Consider the following 25,426-nt stretch of genomic DNA (forward strand, 5'->3'; position numbering starts at 1 on the left):
CGTTGCAGTGCAAAATGGGTTTACAGCTGTGCTGCGGCTAGCATAAAGTCCCAGTACTACCCATGGGGCCTGTAAGGGACTGGATTCCCCCTCCTGACAAACGTTGTCTCTGTTCTAGCACCTCCTTAGAGAAAGGTAACATTTATGTTGAAACTAACTAAGCCCAGGGCCCTTAGGACCATGTGGAGCAGTATCTGCAAGACATTTTTAGTCTGTGGCTAATAATTTAGACACCTCTGCTAGGGCGGGGGTCTGTCAGCCTGGATCTAGAGCAGGGGTAGGCACCTATGGCATGTGTGCCGAAGTTGGCACATGAGCTGATTTTCAGCGGCACTCACACTGCCCGGGTCCTGGCCACCGGTCTGGAGGGCTCTGCATTTTAATTTAATTTTAAATGAAGCTTCTTAAACATTTTTAAAACCTGATTTACTTTACATGCAACAATAGCTTAGTTATATATGATAGACTTCTAGAAAGAGACCTTCTAAAAATGCTAAAATGTATGACTGGCACATGAAACCCTAAATCAGAGTGAATAAATGAAGACTCAGCACGGCACTTCTGAAAGGTTGCCGACCCCTGATCCAGAGAGAACTGCATTGCAGAGCTAAGTGTCCCTGCACTTCAGTGGAAATGAAGCATCAAGGTTTCCAAACTATTTGAGTTTCGGTGGGAACTTTCCCTGGAGGCAAGTTATCCCGTCACCGTCTCCTGAACAGTGGTGGTTCTGAAAGCAGCTGGTACTTGCCTCTGTCAGAGTCCAGATGCTCGACTAGATGGAGCCCCTGGACTGGCAGTTCCTATGAACAAACCCAGTAGCTCAGCCAAAATGAGTCTGTGCCTCAAACAAGGTTTGCTGTGAGGTGGAGGAAAAGCCTGGTCCACTTGGCTGAGGGAATCAACCCACTCTTCACTGTGTGCCAGAGGATGGATTCCCCTCTTCCCCTCACCCCCCACCGCAGAGCTTGTGGGGGTGTTGGAGAGTAACTGGACTGGGGAGGAAACGCTTCCCAGGTCCTAGCTCACGCTCATTCCTGTCCTTTTCCCCCTTCCAGGAAAAGGAGAAGAAATACATGTTGCCCTTGGATAATCTGAAAATCCGGGATGTGGAGAAGGGCTTCATGTCTAACAAACACGTCTTTGCCATCTTCAACACGGAGCAAAGGTAGGGGATGTGGAGACAGAGCCTGAGGGATCTTTGCCTGAACCCATCAGGGAAACAAGCAGTTATGCCACCTACCCTTTAGCGCCACCACGAGGGGAGGCCTTATCCCAACCAGCTGGGCACGCAGCGTAGATTGTACGTAGAGATGGCAGAGGAGATTCATGTCTTGCGGCCCCTTTCTTGTGTGCTCTTGGTATTCCAAAGATCAGACAGTTAACAGTCATCGCTGGTGAATGGGACAACTCGTCCCTCTCCAGCAATTGTTTCAGGCTCTCTCAAACTCAAGTCATTGCATTGGTTGTGCTTTGGAGGCTTCCTTTGCATGGCAACAAGAAACACTCTCTCTCTTCCCCTTCCAGTTAAAGCAGCCACTTTGGAGAGCTGTTTTTTGGGTTAGTGCCCCGCACTCTGGAAAAGCCTGCCCTAGCCCTTCTGTGCTTGGCAACGCTTGGATCACTTGCCGTACTGGTTAATTCGACTGACTCCGTTTGAGGTGGTGGGCGCTCATCTTGAGACAGGTGGTGTGCCAGGCTTAGTTCCCAGCGGGTGGCGTGCTGGGCTAGCCAGGGGGAGTGTGCCTGGTGGGTGGCGTGTGGGAGGTGGGAGCAGCTGTGATCTAATGAGGATTATCCTAGGAGGAAGGAAAAGCTGCCAATATTTACACAGGCTTTCTGAAGGGATTTCAGACTTCCCAGTCTGAGGCCTTGCGTTAGCACCGTGCCTCATCTAGTCCAGTCCTGCAGCGGGGTGGTGGATTCTCTCAGTGGCCTTGGGCTGCCTGGTCTGGGCCAACAATAGACTTGGCCCGCCAGGCCATGATTGTGGAATTCCTTTCCTCTGATTATACCCCCGCTGTTTGTTCGTGCCTAGGAATGTGTATAAAGATCTCCGTCAGATTGAGCTGGCCTGTGACTCCCAGGAAGATGTGGACAGCTGGAAAGCCTCCTTCCTCCGGGCTGGTGTTTATCCAGAGAAAGACCAAGTAAACATTGCCTTTTCCTTGATGATGTCCTGGAACTGGCTGGGGGGTGCCCGCTGTGAGGGTTGCCAGCAGCCACAAGTACCGGAGTGTCAAAAACTGACTCATAGCAGAGGTTCCCAACACGGGACAAGCCAGAGTTGGGTGTATTCTGGTAATATCTAGAGGCCCTAGCAGAGATTCGGCCAGTGCACAGAGGCATAGGAAGAGTGGTTAACCTTGGAGCAGGCTCTCAGGGGAGGTGGTGAACTCTCTCCCTCGTTATGGCTGCAGCAGGAATCTCAAACTCAAATGACCATGAGGGCTAGTACGTTGGTCCAAGGGGCCGCATCTCTGACTCTCCTCTGTCTCGTGCGCACACCGCTACCCCTACTCCACCCCTTCCATCAGGCCCCATTCCCTGCCTCTTCCCACCCCTTCCATCAGGCCCCATTCCGACCCCTTCCCCAAATCTGCACCCCTGTCCCACCTCTTCTGTGCCTCCTCCCTTGAGTACGCTCCTCCCCCCTCTCTCCTGGAAAGTGTTAAGTGCTGCCAGACAGCTGTTTGGTAGCAGGAAGCACCTGGAGGTAGGCAGAGGAGCAGGAACGTGGCATGCTGGGGAGGAAGGGTGGGCAGCAGGTGAGGGGAGTTTGGCAGCCGCAGGAAATAACTCGGGGCGGGGGGGGGAGAACAGGAGGCTTGGCAGGCCACAGCAAATAACTCCGTGCTGCATGTTTGTGATCTGTGCTTTAGCCAAACACAAGTGACTGGAATAACTGGGGAAATTCTCTGGCCTGTGCTATCCTGGAGGCTGGGCTAGGTGATCGAATGGTCCCTTCTGTCCTTAAATGCTGTAAAAGCTCCAGGCTCCAAAGAGATTCCAGTCTGAGCAGGCCAGACAGAGGGCGCGGGGGCGCAGAGGTTAAGTGACTTGGCCAGGTGTACCCAGTAGGTCAGTAGCAGAACTGGGTTTAGACCCTAGCCGTCATGAGTCCCAGTTCATGAGCCCACAGCGTCTCCCATACTACCATGTCTCCTCGCCAACGGCAGATGTACCTCCTTTGCCTCTCGTTGGCAGTTCATTACTGTGATGGCAGCCTCTGCTCCGGAGAGAGGAGGATGAAGCCAAGATTGTCAAAAGTGATGTGTGGGGTTTTTGGGATGCCTCGTTTAAGACCCCCTTAATGGGACCTGACTTTTGCAAAGTGAACTCCCTCCCTCTGAAAATCCGGCCTGTTAGTGTCAAGCTGGGCCCTTGAATTTGCTAGTCCCTCCACAAACAGCTCTCTGGGTGGGGGTGGGTATGTAGAGTGCCTTACCCAGTGAGGCCCTCAGGATGCTACTGCAGTACAAATACTAGATGAAAACAACGAGGAGTCTGGTGGCATCTTTGAGACCAACCAATTTATTTGGGCATAAACTTTTGAGGGTAAAAAACCCACTTCCTCAGGTGCAGCCATAAATATACTTGGTGCATCTGTAAATTATATGGAATTCTCACTCGGTGCATCTGAAGAAGTGGAGTTTTTACCCACGAAAGGTTATGCCCAAATAAATGTGGTAGTCTTTAAGGTGCCACCGGACTCCTTGTTTTTGTGGGTTGTGATGAACTAGGAATGTTCTGAATGTTTTCTCTGAATACTGTGTTGGTGCCTCAGTGTCCCCATGGCAGTTCTTAAGTATCTGGCAGAGCAAAGGGCCAGTGCACCTAAATGCCTGGCACTCTGTCTCCTAGCAGCTGATGGCCTGGGCCCCTCCCCTGCAAAGGTGCCAGCTGAAGGTGTTGGAGACAAAGGGATCAGGTGACCTCCTGGCCCGGGAAAGGAGCTGAGCAGAGAGGAGGGGCTGGGAGGGGTTGTTAGTCTGGAGCTGGCTGGGGTCAAGGGTGGAGGGCAGACCTGGGGGTCTGGCTCTCTGCCCCCCAGAATGGACCCGGCCGAGGGGTCCTGTTCGCTGTATCTACAAGCTCTGTTTTAGACCCTGTTCCTGTCATCGAATAAACCTCTGTGTTACTGGCTGGCTGAGAGTCACGTCTGACTGCAAAGTGGGGGTGCAGGACCCTGTGGCTTCCCCAGGACTCCACTGAGGTGGGCTCGCTGTGGGAAGCGCACGGAGGGGCAGAGGATGCTGAATGCTCCAAGGAGAGACCCAGGAGGTGAAGCTGTGTGAGCTTCTTGCCCTGCAGACAGTCTGCTCCAAGGGAGAGGAGGCTCCCCAAAGTCCTGCCTGGCTTTGTGGGGAGCTGTTCCAGAGCACTGCCCGGTGACTCCATGACATGGGTACAGACTAACACAGCTACCCCCTGATTCTAAATACTCAATGATGAGCTGGGAAGTTCGGTGATGCGCTCAGCTCCAAGCTGGGCGTCTGCAGAATCCCTGAGTGACTGACCCGCTTTACCCGGGCAGGTGGAGAATGAGGATGGGGCCCAAGAGAACACCTTCTCCATGGACCCACAGCTGGAGCGCCAGGTGGAGACCATCCGGAACCTCGTGGACTCCTATGTGGGAATCATCAACAAGTCCATCCGGGACCTCATGCCAAAGACCATAATGCACCTCATGATAAACAATGTGAGTGGGCTGAACCTGGGCCAGCTGATCCGCCCTCCTCACCACATCACTGGGCACAGAGAGGTGTTGTCCTCGCCATGGCCTGTTCGTTAGAGGGGGAACCTCTGGGCTTATCACAGGGGACACGACTCCTTTCAGCACCAGCAGTAAGATCAGTTGCACCAGATACTCCCGTGCTGAGATATTTTAATGACTCTTTGGTCTTCACTCCATCTTACCAAAATCAAGGGGTAAACAGTGTAAGGCCAGAGTCTGATTTCTGGCTTTGTCCTAGACTGCTACAGCAATCCAGTGACCATGGCTTAGAATAACACCAGGAGACCTGATTCCTGGCTTTCCCTGCTCTAACCACTAGGCAGTACTCAGGCTTAATGGGCTCAAACTTAACAGCCATCTGCATGTTGGTTCCCTTGCTCCCGTCTCTGCAGACCAAGGATTTCATCCACTCGGAGCTGCTGGCCTACCTGTACTCCTCCGCAGACCAGAACAGCCTGATGGAGGAGTCGGCCGACCAGGCACAGAGGCGGGACGATATGCTGCGGATGTACCATGCGCTGAAGGAGGCCTTGCACATCATCGGGGACATCAGCACCAGTACGGTCTCCACGCCAGTCCCGCCGCCCGTGGATGATGCCTGGCTGCAGAGTGGGAGCAGGTAACCGGGCAGCAGGTGGGGTGGGAGACTATTGCCATGCTGCTTCTAAGCGAGGATGCTGGCACTGGGAGGGGGAAGGGGCAAGGAGCTATTTGAGTTGGGAATGGGGTCAAGGAGAGATGGCCTAGTGGGTAAAGCCCTGGCAAACTGGAGACCTGGGCTCTGTTCCTGGCTCTTCCACAGACTCCCCTAGACAACCTTGGGCCAGTGACTTCGGCTGCCCTGTGCCTCGGAACGGGAGAACCCTCCTGCCCGGGGGGTGCTGGAAACAGTTGGGTGGAGAGGAGGGGCAGATAAAGACCTAACTGTCGCTGAGGGTGGAGAGACTCATTCTGCTGAACTTCTTTTCCCCTGCAGCCCGACGCCCCAGCGCAGACCTACGTCCACCGTGCTGCCGCCGGGCAGGCCCCCAGCTGTGAGGGGCCCAACTCCAGGGCCCCCTTTGATCCCTGCCCCTGCAGGGAGCATCTCTTCCTTCATTGCTCCCCCCATCCCCTCGCGTCCTGGACCTCAGAACGTATTTGCTGCTAATAATGATCCCTTCTCAGCCCCTCCTCAGATTCCATCGCGGCCGGCACGTATTCCGCCTGGCATTCCCCCGGGCGTGCCCAGGTAAGAGATCCCTGGACCCACTAGGTGGCTCCTCTTCCTCCTGGCACGTCTGCAGCAATTGCCTCAGTGCTGGGGCTCCAGTCCATCTTGGATGACGTGAGACCTGCCAGCATGGAGGGTGGTGGTAGGGCTCTCCTGTTACCAGAGCTGGAGCCATACTGGGATCACGTGGCTTGTGGGAGGTGCTGAGCTTGTCTCAAACACCAGAGCTGGGATCCCAGCCTGGCAGCTCAGGCCAGGTCTGAGCTATTTCTGCTTTGATTGCTGGTAATAAAGGACCGAATTCTGCCCTCAGGTGTGTGTCCATCCTCCCATCAGGCACTGTGCCCTGAGACCTCTGCAGGTGACTAGCTCCCCCTTCCAGCCAAACTCCTGACTGGCCCTCACATGTCCAGTCCAGAGGCAGCTCCCAAGGGCAGGGTGTCAGGTTTGCCTCTGACCCAGCAGGGGCGAGAGCTGCCCTGACTCCATTTCATGCTGAGCAGATGTGGTCACTTGTGCCCCTGGATGAGCCCTTGCAACCCCCCTCCCTTTACAGCCTCTGGACCAGTGCCCTGGGGTAGCACCAGGCAGGAAATGCCAGGGTCCCATTTGGACAGTGGAGCCAGCTCAGCAGCACAAAGGCCATCGAGGCATCATGCAGCAGGCTCTGAAGTCAGCCGAGCCTGCGCCCTGGCAGGGTGGTGCTGGGAGAGGACAGTAGGCCTGTGGTGTTGCACCAGCCCTCCTCAGTAATCTGCTCCAGGCACAGGATCACGGAGCCCTCTGGCTCCAGGGCTGGCGGGGGAACCTGCCAGTGTACGGCTGTCACTAGCCCTCTGTCTGCACAGCGCCCAGGATGCCAGCTGCCCCATGGCGGTGACTCCTGTGCTGCCCCTTCCCTACTGCTCTCACCTCTGTTCCTGTTCTCTCTGCAGCAGAAGACCCCCCGCAGCACCGAACCGGCCAACCATTATCCGAACAGCTGAGCCCTCCTTGCTAGACTAGCCCCGTGGGGGGCTGCTAGTGACTCCTGTGTGCCTGGTGCGGCTGCCCCACACCTGCTGTCTGGGGCGGGGAGGAAGAGGGGAAATCCCCCTCCCCCCCATGTCCAATCTCTTGTTCAAAAAAACCTTACGACTGTGGTCAGCTCTGCAGAGTGGTTCTAGCCAAGGCCAATTCCTGTTAGCCTGGTGGACTCCTCTGGGATGAGCGCAGCAGGCTCCTTTCTTGTAAATACCAATGGCCTCTGTTCAGGACAGTCGCTGTGTTCCTTGTCCTGATGTCCCTCCCCTCTACCCAGAGCTCTCTGCTCTTTCCAAGCTAGGAAGTGGGTAACGGGCATTACACTCCAGGGGGGTTGGTTCAGGAGAACCACCACCCCTCTGAACGAATGCCCCAGCGCAGATCAGCACTCCCTCCCCCCCCCAAACGATATAATAAAAAGCAGAGGATTCTATTTTTGGGGTTGAATTTTGCACTTTGTTGAATAACACAATGAACCCCAGCTGGGTTCTTGCCTTGGGATCATCTGAATGTATGAAGTAGAGACGGGAGTTCTGAAAGGCAGTTGAAACAGACTGGCCTATTTCTCTCTGTGCACAGAATCTCCTTAAACTCCTGCTATTCAGGCTGATCAGATTTCTGTGTAGAGCTCTGGCTCCTCTTCCATCCCCCCTCAGCCAGCCAGAATTGTTTTGTATTGTTAATATATTCTATATAAAACACTTAATGATCCCCCGAGAGGCCCTTCCCTAAACTCGATTGCTAATCTGATCACAGGCTGTATTTCAGTTCTGTAGCGTGGAGGAAGATTTCTATGAGAAATAATGGGACTGCAGATAGCAATTTGCTAATTACATCTAATTCACTGCAAATGGGAGCAGACTCTTCAGGTTTGTCAGGAGGTGCTTGGTTGATTGCGAACCTCAGGTATTCCTCCTGCAATATCTGCCCCTGTGCCCAGCCCCCCAGCTGAGGTGTCTGTTCAGCTAGTAAGTGACAAACGTTGATGGTGTTCTGTGAAAAAGGCACTTAGCCGAAGGGCCCTGGGCTGAATACAACACTGAGCCTCAGCAAACCCAATCTGATGAGCAAAATACCAAGCCAGGTGGGGCCCCAAATGGGCAATGGAATGAGCATAAGGGAGACCTGTAGGGGGCAGTGGCAACGTCTGTCACCAGCTGGTTGCTCTGCTGGTTCTCAGCATGGCCAGGGTCCTAGGCTAGCTGGAGCAGCCGAGTGTCTCTAACCGAAAGCCAGGGCTTGGACAGATGGGGGCAGGCTGGAGGGCTAGTGCAGGCTGTGGACAAAGGCCTGTCTGAAGCCTTTCTAGGAGCAAAACTTTCCCAGGAGCTCCACGGCCAACGTCCATGGAAGACCAGATGTGTTTTCCCTCCTGCTGGTGGGCAGCACTGGCTTGTAACAGGCTCTGGTGTCTAAAACCTCAGGTGGAGAACATGTGACTCCTGTTGGATGAGGGAAGGGAGGTTGTGATGCCCACAGTGCTATGTACATGGATCTAGCCTGGCAGAGAGAGGCTCTGCTGCACTGTGGGCATGTGACTCTTCATGGGGGAGTGAGTTTAGCAACTGGAAACGTGCTGTGGAAGGTTCTGTTCCTCTCCACACACCATGCCTTCCTTCGAGCCGTGCTTGAGAGCAGTGTCTTGGCAGAGCACTCCGCCCTGGGGCCGGAAGCAGAGGCTGTGTGCGTGTGCACGCATGCATGTGTATATATAAATATATATTTTTAAAGACTATTAATTGTAAAATCTTGAGGTGTTTGGGTTTTTTTAATCCAGTTCAAGCCCAACCCTCTGCTCTCTGAGAACCTGTAGAGCTGATACTTTGCCCAACAAGATCCTCTAGCCAGAGAACTAGGGAAAAGATCCACAAACCAGCCTGCCTTAAATAACCTTTGTTTCAAAGAGCCTGTCTTCATCATGGCCTCTCCCCTTCCTGTGTGGCGGGAGGGGTCCCGAACTGCTTTCTGGAGTTTGGGTCCCCTTAGTGAAGGCAGTGGTAACCAAAAGCATTAATGCTTGTATGGAGACGGCACGGTGGCGGAGTGCGAGCCAGCATGGCCCGGGCAGCCATGCTGCTGTCTTCACAAAGCAAACTTGCAAACCAAAACCATGCCTAGCAAGTTGCTGGCCATTAAAACTTGGCTCCAGCATGGGGCAGCCTGGCCTGCTGCTTGTCTTCAACACTGTAACAAGCTCTGATTGACTGCAGAGCTATTGCCCTGCACTAGCAGCAGCTGCTTTGCTCTAGGCTGTCATGCAATGCAGCCCTTAGCCTGCTCCCATGGGTGCTCTGGCCATTCAAGCTGCCTGCGCAGGGGTTCCTGTGGTCCCTTTGCTTGTCTGTTTTTTACAAAATCCAATTGCCTCTGTTCCGCCTCCTGCTGGCTCTCCCTGGTGTTCTCACGTGTGAAGTGGGCTCTGGAACCTCTCATCTCGTGTTGATTACAAACCCCAGTCCACTTCTCTCCTGTTCCTTCAGTTTGATTGTGTAAGTGCCTCCATTCTGTATCCTATTAATAAACTAAAAAATAAAGGGAAAAAATCAGCTGGTGGCAAGTCTCTCTGGCGCTTTGTGGTGTGTTTTCTGCCTCCTCCTCCCTTCTTTTCTCCTTCTGTCTGTTCCTGAAGGGTGTGGGGGCAGGGGCTGTGCAGCATCTCGGTAACGCCCTCCCAGGGATGCTAAGGAGCTTGGAGAACCTACGGCTGAAAGTCCCGATGCTCCTTGTGTGACCATGGCAATACTCAACCCAGCTCAAGGGTCAGCGGTTCTGAAAAGGCTCCCTGGCCCGGTTCAGACCCAGTTCCCATTGCAATGTTATGGGAAAGCAGCATTTTTTTTGTTGCTGTGGAGGCGCTCTGGTCATGGAGGAGGACCCTGTTGGTCTGTACAAGCACAGACCAAGCATCCACACCATCTCTTCTGAGTACACACCTGCCCATCACCTGGGATCTGAGCCCCTTTTCCCTTCAGCGGCTTGGGAAAAATCCAGCCAGTGCTATTGTAGGTGGTTTCAGCCATAGTTTTACCAAGGTTTTGGCTGCATGGTGACATTTAAATCAACCAGCCTCTTCCTCCTCTTGTCAGGGATCTCTTCAAAGCCTGCAGCTCTCAAACACCCTGCACTGTCCCTCCCCTCCCCAGATCTGGCAGCCACTCCAGTTGGGTTCCAGTCTTACTCTCTTCTGTACTTCATGGCACAGCTAAGGTCCATGGGAGCTGCTGGTGAGCTCTAGGGCCGCCTGCCAGTCATAGCCCTGGGCCTGAATCCCTTCTGCAGCAACCCTGCTCCACCAGGGAGAGGCTGCAGGGATGGCACCAGTGTTGGATTTGCGGATGGGGGCACAGCCTATAACTAGTGAAGCCGAACCCTCAGGGAGTGAAGAGCTGGGGTGAGCTACTGCTCCCCCTCTTTCCTAGTCACTTTGCCTGCACTGCCAGCCTTGGGGCTGGGCTCCAGTGGTGGTGGTTTAAGCAAGGGTGGGCTCATCTCCCCACCTGGACATCTTAGATACTTGACTAGGTGGTTGTTCGTCAGGCTTCTCTGTCCTTTCCCCACGGCCAAAGAACATCCTCTCTGCAGGCAGGAAGGCATCGCAGCAGCCCTGGAGTCTTACGGCAAACCAGCCTGGATTTGTAAGAACTAGTAGCTAGAATGAGTTGCACAAGAACTGAGCAGGCTGGGCCCTAGACAATGGTGCAGGCCCGTGGATTAAAGCTGTAACCGCCGCTGGATGGTGCTGTTTGCCAAGAACAGGCTCCACTGCGAGGCTAAGCTGACTGCCAACCTGCGCAGAAAAGCAAGTGTGGGCATCCGTGGGCGAGCGCTGCGCCTGCAGCTGCGTCCATGGCTAGGGGGGATGTGCTGTCTCCCAGTGAGCGTGGGTTGACCTGCATGGAGTTGTATCTGCCAGGGGAACACAGGTCAGGCGCTGGGTAGGAATCTTTAGCCCCTGCCCTCCTGCAATAGCAGAAGAAACCCCTCTCGGGTCTAGCTAGGCACCACTCGGTGCCATCTAGCAGCTGCTTTTTGGGAGGCAGGTCCTTGCGCTTCCCCTGGTGTGAAGCTGGGGTGACTGTTGAAATCCTGCACTCGTTCATTTGCAGCTGTGGCTAAGAGCAGACTCCCAGCCACGTCACTTGTCTCTGCACACAGGCCCAGGGCCTCGCTGCAGTTGGTTGGCGATTTCCCCAGCTGCTGTTCTCTAGAGTCATGGCAGCCCAAGGTAGGGAAATCACCGCGTGGGTCAGGCTAGAGCCTGTCTGAGGAGTCACTGACGGCTGGTGTCTCGGACTCAGGCACCCAACCCCAGGGAAGAGGGAATCTGTGGAAGGTGGCTGCATTCCTACTAGGCTGAGGGGGAAGAGGTGATTTAAATCAACCAGCTCAACCCTGCTGGGGGCAAAACTAACCGTCTGGCCCTGACTTCAATCAGAGATGCTTTGCTGTAGCCCAGCTGCAGGTCTCAAAGCGCCTTAGGAAGGCAGCTGCTCCCATTTCACAGAGTCAGGCACTGAGTCACAGTGATTCACTTAGTCATGACTGTCTAGACCCCAGCCATCCTCTGTGCTTCCCAGCAGAAAGTAGGATGAAGCTAGAACCAGGCAGCTGATATCTGCTGTGAGCTCTTTACAGTTCTAGGTAGAAAAAGCTTCAACCTCTGCTGTAGGGCACTCCCAGTACCAAGCCTTCGCGGCCTGATCTCCACAGCAGAAGCTGCGTTCAAGGCGCTGGGCCTTCCACCACTTCCCTAAGGGGGCTGCTCCCGTCTGGGGGGCCCCTGCAGGTGGATGTAACCAGCTCCCAGTCCGGGCCGGCAGCTGCTGGGACTGCGATTCCTGTCCCACGGCCAGCCCCCACCAACGCTCCCAGCTGAGAAACCTTTCAATGGTGTTTGTTTTCTTCTCTCTCTTGTGACCAGGCGACCGGCTCCCTCCGCTCCCTCCCGGCCTTTCTTCGGATGAGCCACCTCTTCCGCGAACCATCGCTGCCCGCCACAATCACTTAACCCATTTGAACCTGCTCCTGGGGATTCTGCCTTCTTTATATCTAGACAACAGTTCAGCTCCGGCCAGACGAGAGAACCTAGCGCCATCTCTGTTCCCCCTAAAGCACCAAGAGGGGCTGCGGCCTGGCTGTTGTGCTGGGAACAAAGCCTGGTGAACGCTACAGTCTGTGCAAGAGATGTAACACCAGTGTCAGCCTGCCCCCCAGCAGAATACCCCGTTCCTCTGGAAATCAGAGTCGGGGAAAGGTGGAGAGACGATCCTCTCCTTGAAAAGCAAAGATCTCATGGAGTTGGACTGGGCTTGCTCAGGATGAACTCAGGTGCTATTTTCTTCTTCCCTCAGTCATTGCAAATGCTTTGTGATCGAACTGAAGAACTCCGCCAGGCCCCCCTAGCTTGGAAGTGGCCCCAGCTAACAGTGACTTGCCACAGTTTTTAAGTGGCAGTTTCCCTACCACCCTCACCCCGCCAACTTCAGGACACAACGTTGCGTTTATGAAAAGGGCATTTTGTCCCATTATTTCTTCACGTTCTGCGGGACCTTGGCTGCCCCAGCCTGCTCACTACTCTGGATGGGCAGTGATCTATAGATACAGACTGCTGAGGATTTACCTCCTTCCCTTCTGTCTTGAGTAAACCTGCCCAGCCAGTCGCTCCCCCATGCCGGGTTCGACAGGGTAGAAACATCAGCCCCAAGCAGTTGTTTACCAGCTGAACTTTAAGTGCATTTAGTAGTTGAGCAGGGTCCTTATTGAACATCTGGGTTCTGCATTTATTTATAAGCTATAGTTCCCACCCAGCCGTTCCCTGAAAGCAACACTATCTGGAGGACATTTTTAAGCCCGTTCTTCCTACATGCCTGTTAATGCTGGGAAGTTGGTGATCTGGTTCTCTAGGTCCACATTGTCACCGAAAGCACCATTTCCTCCCTCCTGGTGAACAGAAACTGGGCAGGAAGCAGCAGAGACAGACAGCTGAACAGTGGGAAACGGGATTCCTAGTCACACACCCACATGCAGCTCCCTGCGGATTAGTCTAGCGCTGGAGCAGGGCTAAAGGAAGGCAGCATTCACCCAGTTCAGTCCTTTCCACTGCGTTTAGGTGATTGGGCTTCGGAACCTCCCTGCCCCTCGGCTCTTTCATCTCAGGAAATTCCAATCTCTCCCCAGCTGCAGAACCTTTCAGCCTGGTGGCTATTAGATACCTCGGCAATGGTCCGGTGGGACTCCGGCCCAACGAGCTTGTTGGTTAAACACAGCCAGGGAGCTAGCCTTGTAGACCTTCAGTCAGTGGATGCCAAAGTGTAGAACATGCCCCTGCGAGAGGCCTGATGGAGGAGCTGCAGGAGGGGGCACGGCCCAGCCTGTCATTTCTTCTCCAGTCTGCACTGCCATTTAAAAACCAGCCTCCGCTGCTCTGGTGACAAAGCAAAGCTTCAAGGCATTTGCCTGGGGGTGCAGAGTCTAAACCAAGAGCCCAGAGGTTCAGCGGAGGTGGGCCCTGTGGCCAGTGATGTCAACGGTCCCTGCCCAAAGCTTTGGAACAAAGGAGAGGACGGATCTTCTTAGGAAGAGCTACTCTGAGCCCAGGACTGGGATAGGACCTGCAACAACTCCTGGCAGCAGGGCACCATTGCTTTCATTTTCCTGGAGCAGGGGCCTCAGCATTCACGAGCAGGAGCAAATACTGCCTTAATCCAGTCGTTTAACACAGCCTCCCAGGCAGGCAGCGCTTCCGAAGTGCTCTGGGCAAGGAGGCCAGAAGCCTGGCATGGGTAGAAGGCAGTGGATAGATTGGTGCCATTAGGTGGTTATGAAGTTATCCTCATGCCCATCCTTTGGGGCAGAAGCAACCCCAGACCTTCAGTGAATATCAGAGCAAGGGGCCAGCCCCTCACCCACCCTTTACTCAGTTCTGTTTGTCACACTGGGCCAGCAGTGTGAACTCAATCCACACCCTCCCATGAGTTACAGGACACACCTCTGCTGGCTCAAGGGCGGTAGCAGACTCAAACTACCTGGTGCAGCCATGAGTTCCAGAGTCACCCTGCGGTGCGGGGTCACTGCTCTGCTTTGCTCTACCCTGCTGTTGGTACCTGCATGGAGCCATCCGTCTCCCCTCCAGCCCACTGCCTATCCGACTGGGCACAGCCGTAAGGATGAGGCCAGGCCAGTTGCTCCATCGTGCCCTCTGTACATGGTGTGTGAAAAGAGGACAGCATGACCCCCTCTGTATAATAATTCTTCCCCCTCCCCCAATAAAAAATCCTGGATCACAGGACCAGTGTTTCATGAATGTCATTAACAAAGACTGGACTAGGTGCATGGCCCTGTACAGTGCTTGGGGTGCTACCAGTGGAGCAGCATAGCCTCATTCCTACACGCTGCCCCCTGGGGAAGGCAGGCTGGTCCCCTGCCTTGCTTTCACTCACCCTGGAGCTGGTGCCGGGGGGAGCAGCTCCCAGCTGTGATGTTGTTCAGAAAAGTGACTAAAGAGACCAGCAGGGCATTGCAGAGCCTGGCCCAGATTGGCCAAGAGCAGTGATGTTGAAGCCCCCATCGCTGTTCGGTCTGTAACGCTCACAATAAGCGTCACAGCCTGTCAATTGCAACATTTCAGGGGCATGTTCTAGACTGTGCTGGTCAGAACCCTCTGGATCGTAGTGGAAACTGGAGAAGGAAATGGGGGACAGGAGGGACATGGAGTCCCTGGCATCTGCTGTGTAGAAAAAGAGGGAGGAGGGATTATGAATGGGTGCCTGGGGTGTCAGATGGGGAAATACAGCTCCTACAATGTGATGTAGTGAATGGACCAGGGCACAGCCCCGGCCAGGGCTGAAGAGGTGGGAGGCTGTAGGGGGCCCCCAACCTAGAAAAGAAGGGAAGGGGTTTAAGGGCCAGCTCTGATCCCTGAGTTAGCAGTGTCCCCTCCCCTTCCTCACTGGGCAGCCTTAACCACTGTTGCCAGGCCTGCTGCAGCCAGGGGAGCAAACCCTCCCTGGCACAGGAGTAAATCGCACAGATGTAACCACAGTTGGTCTCTGCCTCATCCATTCATGGTTTTGCTCCCAGCTGTTGCTGACCACACAGCGGAGGCGTGAGCTGGGGTCTGAGAGCTGCTCTTCCTATGCTGCAGACCCCCCCTTTAGGGAGCCCGCCCCACAGCTGACCCTCCTACCACCACCCCAGGAAGGGCTGGGCTCAGGGACTTAAGCTTTAGTGCTCAGATCTCACCCTTTCTAGAACAACTTTGGATTCGCCTTGACAGACCCAGCCCCGAGTGTTCTGTAGGTCTAAGGGCTGCGTTTGCAGAAGGACTGAGCAATCACCGCTAAGAGGGACGGGTGCTTAGTGTCTATGAAAACCAGCCCCTTGAGCCTGGGAGTTAGTCAGAAGAAAGCTGATCCTTGCGGCACCTTTGCTACAGGCTATTTGGTTTTGACGGGCAGCAGGGCGTACCATGTCCTTGCCACGGCTGCAGAGGGTGGGAAGGTAGAAGCCAAGCTGACAAATGCACAGGCCCTCACTCACCGTTACCAGCTCTTTCTTCAGCAGAACTTGCTCACGCGTGCATTCGCCATCAGGCCCCACCTAGCAGCTGCTTTCGTACCATGTGCGCCCAAGGAGCCATGGCAGGCCCAATCAGAGGCTGTTTCTGCTCCCCCTGGGGCAGGACAAAGCCCAGAGAAAGCAGCCGAATGCTGGCCTGGGACAGCAGAAAGCGAGCTGGTCGGCAGGGCCAGGGACACAGGCTGCTACGGGGAGCAGGAGCAGCGAGCAGCAATTTGCCATTTGTGTCTAACGAAGCAAGGAGTCAAAACTTAAGAGAGCTCTCCACACAAAGCCCGTGCTCCAGCCCTCCCGGGTTATTACGGCAGACTTGTGACCTGCTATCAGGAATAAACCGGAGAACTGCTGTCTTAGCGCCTCGAGAACCAGTCTTCTGCTCTCCACAGCCTAAAGGTTCTGCTGGAGGAGAGTCAGGTCCCTGCTACATAATAAGCAGCAATTCAGATTATTTCCGTCTGCGGGACAGTGCACAGAAAGTTACAAACCCGCTCATCCAGTGAGAGTCAGACGGTTCTGACCTTGGGGAATGCAGTGATCTCTAAGAGGCCCCGAATTCTCAGTCCCGCCAGAACACGTGGTGCTGTAGCACTCAGCTCCCGCTGAGATGCGCACTTCCCTGCCCAGTAACAATTCAGCCACTGGAGGCAGGCTTCCCTTGGAAAGATGGATCATGTACACTGCATGGTTCTACGTGCACTTTAGGCTACAGATGATGGGAGTTTGGTTGTCTCAGATGTTAGAACTCACCCTACAATAAGCAGCAGCGGGGGAAGGAGCACAGGCCCAATACAGAGTCACAATGACACATTGTAAACAACTTCATTTAATGTCCTTTCCTTCTTAACGTCAAGAATAAATACTAGATTCCTTTGTAAAAGGCTCAGCAATATGTATTTGCTAGAGAGAATAGCTCCACCGCCCCTTGGTAATTTAAAAAAAACCATCAAAATCAGCGCCCCACCTACATACATGTCATTTGTTCCTGACTAGCCAGGCTGCGGCTCCACTAAGCAGCAAACAATCCCAGCGTAAGAGTTGGCTCAGAACTTCACTGGGTTGTCACAATACCGGCAGGGGAAGTCAGAGGAAAAGGGTCCCAAGCGTCAAGTTTAATCAGTCTCAGTTTCGCTGCTCAAAGCTGGAGTCAGCCCTGGCCAAAGTGCAGAGATGGGGCACAAAAGATACAGAACAGAAGTCATTAGCCTGTGGCAGGTTCCAGGCTGCCATTCATATGCTTCTCTCCAGAGTCTTGGTGAGATCAGCCACTTGTGCTGTGTGCAGCAAGTTAAAAAAAATACCAAGCCAGGTCTGTGTCTACAGGAGACTTCGGAATCACCCACCGCCCAGGCCCCCTAGACATAATGGTGCACGGAGTGGATCAGAACACCTGCCTGTGACGGGGCAAAGCAGGCCCTGTCATAGAGTCTCTCCAGAGCTGTCTTTAAGGCACCTTGGCTGGCACACAAGAGGTGGTGATGGGGAGATCAGGGTTATTTTCCCAGCCAGGATGAGCGTGAGGGCAGCACTTTGGCACATACCGTGGTAAAGCAACACCACTGGCCTTATCAGGTGGTAGCAGCCCCTCCTCAGTCAGTCTTGAGGAGAGGGGTTGGATCAGCTGCCTGGGGAACCTGACTGTCCTAGGCAGATCCCACTAACATGTCCTTTCCCGGCAGGGCCTGCTCTCCCCAGCCCTCTCACCCCTACCCCTTTGCTACGGCAGAGAATGGGGCTATTGGCAGCGATGGCTGGCAGTGCAGATCCTTGCCCACAGACCAGCAAATACAGTGAATCCTTAATGACCCTGCATCTCTGGCTCTCAACCACAAAGCACTCCAGAGTCCATCAGCCCGGAATTACCCGCTGATATGGACTCTCGCCAACCCCCTCGTGCCCTCAGGAGTCACTATCTACAGCTTGTCCTGTTGACTGGAAGCAATTCCCCACACTCCTGCTGCTGCCTCGAGCACCCCCCTACCCCCAAAAAAGTCTGATCTGAGTCCAGAACTGAAGAGACACCAGCTCAGCCCAGGAAAGGGGCAGCAGGGTATTGGCAGAACTGGGGTCTAAAGCAATGGCAACTCCTGCTCAGCTCCAATCCCGAGGACCAAGCCCATCTCTCCCTCCTACGCGCAGCAGGAGGCACACACCTTCCCCAATGCCAAGGTGCCCAGTCACTGCCACGGTGCCCAGTCACTGCCACGCTCTGATCCATCATCCTGCTGTTCAAGGGGCCAGTGAAGCTAAGATCTCAAACCAGAGGCAAAACGGGACAGTGAGAAAAGGCACCAGAGGCAGGGAAATCGCACAAGGGGAAGAATCCACTGAGCAGAACTGGGTTTTTCTTCCATGATCTGAAGGAAACTGGTCTGTGATCTGATCCAGGAGACCTGAAGCAAGAGGTGTTAATTGGGACAGGCAGCAAAGGAAGTGACTGTCAAGAACAGTGGCTTCCATTGCTATCTGGAGCAAAGGGGATGCCATGGAAACAGGGGCAAATTACACACAGAGCACTAAGCAAAACCAAGCCACACGGCTGGACCCAAAGCCAAGGCTCTCCCGCCACAGCCGCACTGCAGCAGTAAACAGCGACGAGGTTGCTCTTCCTCCAGGGGTCCGTATGGAGGCCAACTGGAGCCAATTCACTGCTGCACCGGGGGTCATGGGGGGACATTCCCCATCTTCTCTACTACAAGACAGCGGAAACAAGGCACTGAAGAGGCAGCAGGACACAGCCAGGCCGTGGCCGAGGTCCAAGCAGGCCAAGAGCTACTGTTAAGGCACATAGGAGGTTTCTCCTTTGACACAAATGCACAACAGAGGAGAGAAGCAGAACAAGGAGCAAGTTGGTTGCAGGCCAGGGGATCCTGCCCACCTGCAATTGGCGATGGTCAGAACCAGAGGCTGCTAGGTTAGACCTTGTTTTACTGATGGGACTTGGTACCGAGACCACCTGCTGCTCCTCTCAGCTGCCATCCCCCATGCCCTGCTTTGCTCTGTTCCTTCCTCCTATCCTCAGGGATGTGTATTTTGGCACAGGCTGGTGGCTGCAGAACCCCCTTCCCCCAGCCAAGGGGTTCAAGTCCATAGAGAATCAATTTTAACCCATACTGCCCATCCCATCAGTCAAACCTCTGTGATCCACCCCCGACCCGCCCCATGCCCTCTGGCTCCAGTGCCCCTAATGGGAACTCTGGTACAAAGCAGGCCCATTTAATCCCGCTAAAGGATGCCCAGAAGAGAAGCTGCAGCGATTTGAAAGAACTATACACAGTTGATCTATCAGGCGCTGGGGTGTTTGGCTTTGAATTCACCAGCCCAGCTCTGTACCTGCCCCCCGCAGGAGAGACGGAGTCCGTTTCTCTCCCTTTCCCGCTACGTTCGGACCTGCCTCTTGTCTTCGAAGAGGCTCTTCAGCATGTAGACCTGGAGGAAGGCCACCACCACCAGCACCCCCAGGTTAACAGCTGACCAGAAGTTGACACGGCTCATGTTGCTCTCCTGCAGGTTGCGGTCTCTGGCTTCGAAGGCTCGCAGCAGCGACTGCATCTGGATGCTGCGCTCCAAACGGTTCTTCATGGTCTCAATGGATTCCTGGAAGACAGAAAGGGGACCAGGTGGGGAGGGGGATATCACCTACTGCGCATGGGTGTGGGAAGTGCTGATGATGCTGGAGTGCAGCTAACAAATACCTCCCCAAGAGGTCAGTTCGCTGGGGCCCAAGGCCTGTAAGAATTCCGACTCCCAGCCACTGGACACCCCACCACCTCAGATCACAGGGACAGATCAGCTATCTCCTGAGATGGTCTTCACAGATTTCAAGGCCAGAAGGGATCAGGAAGATACAGCCTGCCTTCCAGCACCACACGAGACACAGACTTCACCCAGTGGTTCCAACCATCAAAGCCCTACTAGCAAAAGGCTCTGCACTGCATTCCTCAATGCCCCCCACCTATCACCCACCTTAATATCTTCTATCTTCATATCCAGCATCTCCTCCGGTTCCACCACCTCAGCCCAGTTATCCCCATCCTCGTCCTCCTGGGGGCTGTCGAAGATGAGCTCGAAGAAAACCAGCTTCTCCGAGATAGTGCTGAAGGAGTTGTCAAAGCAGAGTTTGTAGTCGCCTGCTTCCGTGGGCTCAATGCTGGGGAAAGAGGTAAAAACCGTGAAGATGAGCCAGTCCCGCACTCACTGCTCAAGGGGCCAAGGCAAACAAGCAGTTACTGGGGCATGTAGCTCAGATGGAAAACAAGTACAACTGCACAGTTATGCCACCAAGGGCAGTGAAACCACGGCGGCTGAGGGAGAATGGGGGACTCTGGACTGGGGGAAATAATGAGGTCCACAGAACCCCTGGGAAATGGGATCACAGAGAACACCTGGCACAGGGAGGAGGATTGGGGACATAGGGAACCCAAAGAACCCCTGGCTGGGGGAGACCCTGAAAGAGAGGGGGACAGGACGACAGCAGGCAGGGAGCATGAGGAGGACAATGGGGAAAAGCGAGGAGCCCCTGGTGTGTGCAATGAACTCAGCTTACACGGGCTAAGAGCCGTGTGACCCCCCATGACCAGGCTGGCAGGGGAGTCTGGACGTGCCTGGGGGTTGTAAGAGCCAGAGCCAGCAACACTCACGTGTGCACCCCGTCCGATTTTCGGTACTCGTTGATCAGCAGCACGCCCGAGGGGCTCTCCAGGGAAAAGTCGATGTCCAGGCCCGCACCACCAATAACCTATAGGGCACAATCGCAGGAGTGAGTGACAGGGTCACGCTGCCCCGCAGTGAACAGGCCCCAGCACAGCCTAGGGCCCACTTGGGGCTCAGTTCTGGCAACTGGCTCATCCCAACCACGGTGGCGATCCCCCACCCAAGACCCAGCCTGGTCCTCTGCTTCTTCACCTCCCCCTACCCCAACCCCCTGCAGCCCCAGACCCCAGTCCACTGACACACCCCCTCACCAGGCCTGTTCCCCCCTAATAACACTGAGACTCCCTGGTCCTAGCTCCCTTCCTCTTACCCCCCAACCTCACCCCACCCCCCCAATTCCCAGCCCCCAAATACCCCCTGCCCTCCTCCCCATTCTCATCCCCCCAGCCCACCATCAACCCCCCTTCCCATCCCCCAGCCAATCCCCCCCAACCCAGCATCCCCCCTCCCCCACCCACATCCCCTCCCCTTTTCCCTGCCCTCCCAGCCAACCGCCCCAGCATCCCCCCCCAGCCCAACCCCCCTGCGCACAACCTCCCCCTCCCCAGCCCCCTATCGACCCCCCTTCTCTGGCCCCCCAGCATCCCCCTCCCCTTTTCCCTGCCCTCCCAGCCAACCGCCCCAGCATCCCCCTCCCCCAGCCCAACCCCCTGCCCACAACCTCCCCCCCCCAGCCCCCTATCGACCCCCCTTCTCTGGCCCCCCAGCATCCCCCCTCCCCCAGCCCAACCCCCTGCGCACAACCTCCCCCTCCCCAGCCCCCTATCGACCCCCCTTCTCTGGCCCCCCAGCATCCCCCTCCCCCAGCCCAACCCCCCTGCCCACAACCTCCCCCTCCCCAGCCCCCTATCGACCCCCCTTCTCTGGCCCCCCAGCATCCCCCTCCCCCAGCCCAACCCCCCTGCCCACAACCTCCCCCCCAGCATCCCCCTCCCCCAGCCCAACCCCCCTGCCCACAACCTCCCCCCCCAGCCCCCTATCAACCCCCCTTCTCTGGCCCCCCAGCATCCCCCTCCCCCGCCCACATCCCCCTCCCCTTTTCCCTGCCCTCCCAGCCAGTCGCCCCAGCATCCCCCCCCAGCCCAACCCCCCTGCCCACAACCTCCCCCTCAGCCCCCTATCGACCCCCCTTCTCTGCCCCCCAGCACCCCCCCCAGCCCAACCCCCCAGCCCCCCATCGCCCCCCCGCACCTGGTACTCGGCCTCCATGGAGCCCCCGCCCGGCGCGCCCTGGTAGAAGCACTCGCGCCGCCCGGCCGGCAGCAGGAACGTGAACTCGGCGTCCGGGGGCGGGGGCGGGGCCGGGGGCGGGGGCGGGGCCAGCGCGGCGCGCGAGCCGCCCCCGGGCGCCAGCAGCAGCAGCAGCCGCCACAGCGCGCGCCAGGCGGCCGCCATCATCCGGGGACCTGCGCGGAGGGGGCGGAGCCCCGCCCCGAGCGCGCTGATTGGCCGCCCCGGCCGCGCGTGACGTTCGGGGGCGGGGAGGGCCCCGCCGGCGGCGGACTGGGGCAGAGGTGGCTGCGCTAAAAGCCTGATCCGGGGGCAAACGGGCGCCGCGGCTCCCACGCGGCAGAAGCCTGCCCCTGGACAAGGGCCCCGCGGCTGACCCTAGGGAAAGAGCTGAGCGAACAGGCGGAGGCGGCTCTGTCAGGCAGTTGTGTAGTCACCTAAAGGCGGTCAAGCCGGCCTTCGGGGGTCTTTGTGGCTCGGAAGGAGCGATTGGCCCAGCCCTGTCTCACCTTCTTCAGTATCGGATTAGCTCATTGGTCCAGCCAGCCTGAACATCATGCAGTATCAGAACAGGCCATTGGTCCAGCCCAGCATCTCAGCCCATGAGCCCATTGGTCCATCCGGTTTGGGCTGTCCCACCGCTGTCTCTGATGATGCTGCAGAGGGAGCCAAAGTCCCACAATGCACCTGGCCAAGTGGTCAATGCTCAGGGGCAGGTGCCCAGGCAGGGCTGGGAGTGCGGCTGGGGCCATGGCGCCTGGCCATTGCCTGCCCCTCCGCGGCTGGGGCACACCCAGGGAGCAGCACTTCACGCCCCGCTCCGGAGCCTGGGCTCGGACCGCAAGGGCGGCTTGGCTTGCGGGCTAAGACACCGGGCTGGGACCCAGGAGATTTTGGTTTCAAGGCTCCGCTCTGCCACAGACTCTCTTGTGTGAATCACTTCATCGGAGAATGAGCCGTCCCTGCCTCACGGGGATGCTGGGAAGATGACTATTTTCATGGGGCTCAGAAGCCATAAGGAGTGGGGCCGGATAAGGACCTTGCTAGGCACGGGGAGGAAGTGGTAGTTTTCTATCAGCCCTGCTGCCCTCTGTGCGACGGAATTGGAAGCAGGCGGATGGGACAGAGTCCATCTTGCTGCTGCAATGAACAAGAAGCAGCTGCCGGTATCCCAGGGATGCAGATGAACTTTCAGTCACAATAATGTGGCGTTGCGGGAGTTTGGCAGTGAGAGATCGTCCACAGAATAAGGCTGGTTGGAAACCACAAATGAACTGCCATAGGCACAAGCAAGACTGATGTCTGCTTAGTGGGGGGCTGGGATGGACACGTGCTCCACACACCGCTTGTGTGTACACATGCTGTCTGCCCATGCACAGACAGCACTCATGCAAACAACACCTGAACACACACATTTACATGTGATGGCCAACATACCAGGGATTGAACAGGCAACTTTGTGAGTTTCTGCAATTTAAACTAAAGAGCCAAGCTCTTGGGCTGAGAACTCTAAGAGACACACACCCTTTGGGTTGGGCGCGGAGGGAGAATTCATAACACACATGCACGCACAAGACCACGTGCAGGTACAGATACATGTGCATCGTTGCACCTCTGATATTCAGCGACTGCATTTCTACCTGTGCTTCTTCGTTCTACTTGTCTCCACTGCTAACTTTCAACTGGGGCATCTTCCCTTTCAGCTAGTCATGAGGTTATTCATCATTTCCTGTCAAAATGTTGTGCAAGCAGTGCTGTGTCCCACTTCAGTAATGGGGGAAGTGATTCCCATATAACTTGTAAAGTACAGTCAAACCTCGCAATAACGCGCCCCGCCATAACGCGAAATCGCATATAACGCAATCACAGGTTGGCTCCCCTTTAAGGTATAATACAGTATGGTACTGTACCAATGGTCCCCAACACCATGGCAGGGAAGAGAAGCTGCAGCCCCACACCTGTCGGGGACAGAGAACTCCTGGGCTGCGGGCGACAGTGCTCTCTGTCCCCGGCAGGCGCGGGGACGCGGCTTCTCTCTGGCTTCAAGAGGAGCTATGGCTCCCCGCCTGCTGGGGACAGAGAGAACCAGCATCTGCAGCCCAGGAGTTGTCTGTTCCCAGGAGGCGGGGAGCCGCGGCTCCTCTCCCCTGCTGGACACTAGGCACTAGGTGCACTAGGCAGCACACATCAATGCACTGCGTTGGGGGCCACTGACAAACCCCGCTATACCGCGACCCCGCATTTAGCGCGATTGAAGTTTTTGGACGCCAAACATCGCATTATAGCGGAGTTTCACTGTATTTGGAGATTTAGAGAAATATAAATGGTTCTTAGCTGCAGTCCACTGATGTACGGTAAGATCCCAGGAAACTGTCACAAGATTTAGGGCCTGAGTTAGATCTTAGTCAACTCTTGCTGTAAATCTGGAGTAACTCCATTGAATTTACACTTGTACAACTGAGATCACTGGCCTTGGCTCTCAGTAACTCTGTTGAAGTCAGTGGAATCACACCACTGTCAGATTAGTGTGAGAAGAGAATTGTGCCCAGAACCTGGCATGTAATTTACACCATGGATGAGGTCACTGTTGGTCTCAGCCCTTTGACTTTAATGTGAGGCTTTAAATTTGCAGTAGGAAAAGGAAGAAAAGCCCTTTTACGTTCAGGGACATTCTGTAATTTCCTTCCGAGATGGGGAAATTCCATCTTGGGCAAAACTTCCTTCTCCTTTTCGCGTGCTTCTGACTAGGAACCTTCCGTGCATGTTGGGCTCCTACTGTCTAGTCACCAAAGATCCAGGACGCTCAGCGGAAAGATGAGCCTGAGGATTCTCTTTCTCTTAGCTGGTATGTTTTCTTCCCCTCTATTTAAACTGTATTTGAAGCTTTCCCTCTGAGTGTTCCTCCAGGACGAGGGACCTGAAGAAGCTCATGCTGTATCACATATCTGAGGCCAGTTATAGATGGGAGGTGAGGGGAGTAAGTGACCGTAGAAATTGCACAATGATTTGGCAACTGTAGGGCATGGGGGCTGGGCTTTATCTCCAGAAGGGATTTCAGCAGGAAAATGGAGGGAGCGGTCAATGCAGCAGAGTCACGTTGACACCCATTTGAGCCTTTGGGTCAAATTTGCCCCTGGCATAAACTTTGGAGGACTCCAGCCTCAGCCCAAACGTCTACACTGCGACTGTTAGCACTGCAGGCCAGCCCCAGCGAGCCCGAACTAGCTGGCCCAGCACCACAGTGGTTTTACTGCAGTGTGGCCGTGCCCTCTGAGGCCTCTTTCAGAGAGCTGTGGGTCAACTCTTGGGTGTTTCCTGAAGCTCGTGCCGCTGTGCTTCCCTGTGTCCCCAGGGGCAGGCAAGGCAGAAGCTGGCATTGCACAGTCCATGCTGTCCCCAGTGGGCAGGGCAGGAGCCTGTCCTGTGGTGTGCAGGAAGCTGCCAGTCTATGGGCACCTTGTGTCATCACTTCACTCCATCTTCCCCTGGCTACTCCAGGCTCGATGGCAGGTCCCAGCCTAACTCCCGCCCCACTGCTTTACCTGGACATGTCTTCCGAGCCCCCTGCCCGAGGAGACTCCACCCAGCTCGTCTGCATCGCGCCGAGAGCCTACGTGGACAGCGAGTTCTGGTTGCTGAAGACGGATCTGGTTCAGCCCGTACAGACACTGTTTGCCTCGGAGGCCCAGCATCGTGTCACCTTCATCCTGTGGAACGTCACCGGGAAGGACGCCGGGCAGTACCGGTGCCGGTACCGCAGCTACAACGGGAGTGCCAGGCAGATGTCAGAGTTCAGCAATGTGGTGGAGGTCGCAGTGTCAGGTAAAGGGCTTTTAGATCCGAGGGAAACTGGCTGAGCTGAGGTGAGAGCGGGGAAGTGTGGGCAAGTGTAGTGCAGTTCCCCCTCACTCCCCTACCCGCCGAGCTCTGCCGGTGCC

The 25,426-nt window shown here is 55.7% G+C and overlaps 3 protein-coding genes across 14 annotated transcripts in view; 2 read left to right on the plus strand and 1 right to left on the minus strand.

Moving 5' to 3' along the window:
- DNM2 (dynamin 2) overlaps positions 1 to 9,524 on the plus strand; it is a 65,312-nt gene extending 55,788 nt beyond the window's left edge. For 7 of the 11 annotated variants that reach the window (XM_030545884.1, XM_030545888.1, XM_030545892.1 and 4 more), the window contains 6 exons: positions 1,056 to 1,165; positions 2,036 to 2,147; positions 4,535 to 4,699; positions 5,128 to 5,354; positions 5,712 to 5,966; positions 6,884 to 9,524. In XM_030545884.1, the coding sequence (XP_030401744.1) occupies positions 1,056 to 1,165; positions 2,036 to 2,147; positions 4,535 to 4,699; positions 5,128 to 5,354; positions 5,712 to 5,966; positions 6,884 to 6,953 (939 nt within the window). In that variant the 3' untranslated portion in view covers positions 6,954 to 9,524. The remainder of the gene's footprint in view (positions 1 to 1,055; positions 1,166 to 2,035; positions 2,148 to 4,534; positions 4,700 to 5,127; positions 5,355 to 5,711; positions 5,967 to 6,883) is intronic. The other 4 variants (XM_030545890.1, XM_030545894.1, XM_030545885.1 and 1 more) reach the window with 1 other exon arrangement.
- A 6,829-nt stretch (positions 9,525 to 16,353) lies between these two features.
- On the minus strand, positions 16,354 to 21,559 carry TMED1 (transmembrane p24 trafficking protein 1). The gene is made up of 4 exons (XM_030546003.1): positions 21,450 to 21,559; positions 20,186 to 20,283; positions 19,512 to 19,695; positions 16,354 to 19,142 (listed from the first exon to the last, which is right to left on the minus strand). The coding sequence occupies exons 1-4, from the start codon at positions 21,465 to 21,467 to the stop codon at positions 18,924 to 18,926; spliced, it is 519 nt and encodes a 172-aa protein (XP_030401863.1). The 5' UTR covers positions 21,468 to 21,559; the 3' UTR covers positions 16,354 to 18,923.
- A 2,047-nt stretch (positions 21,560 to 23,606) lies between these two features.
- Positions 23,607 to 25,426, plus strand: part of CUNH19orf38 (chromosome unknown C19orf38 homolog) — a 9,966-nt gene continuing 8,146 nt past the window's right edge. For both annotated transcript variants that reach the window (XM_030546105.1, XM_030546106.1), the window contains exons 1-2: positions 23,607 to 24,333; positions 24,987 to 25,310. In XM_030546105.1, the coding sequence (XP_030401965.1) occupies positions 24,303 to 24,333; positions 24,987 to 25,310 (355 nt within the window). In that variant the 5' untranslated portion in view covers positions 23,607 to 24,302. The remainder of the gene's footprint in view (positions 24,334 to 24,986; positions 25,311 to 25,426) is intronic.

The sequence above is a fragment of the Gopherus evgoodei genome, unplaced genomic scaffold (genome assembly GCF_007399415.2).
Source record: "Gopherus evgoodei ecotype Sinaloan lineage unplaced genomic scaffold, rGopEvg1_v1.p scaffold_40_arrow_ctg1, whole genome shotgun sequence".
Taxonomy (NCBI): Eukaryota; Metazoa; Chordata; order Testudines; family Testudinidae; genus Gopherus; species Gopherus evgoodei.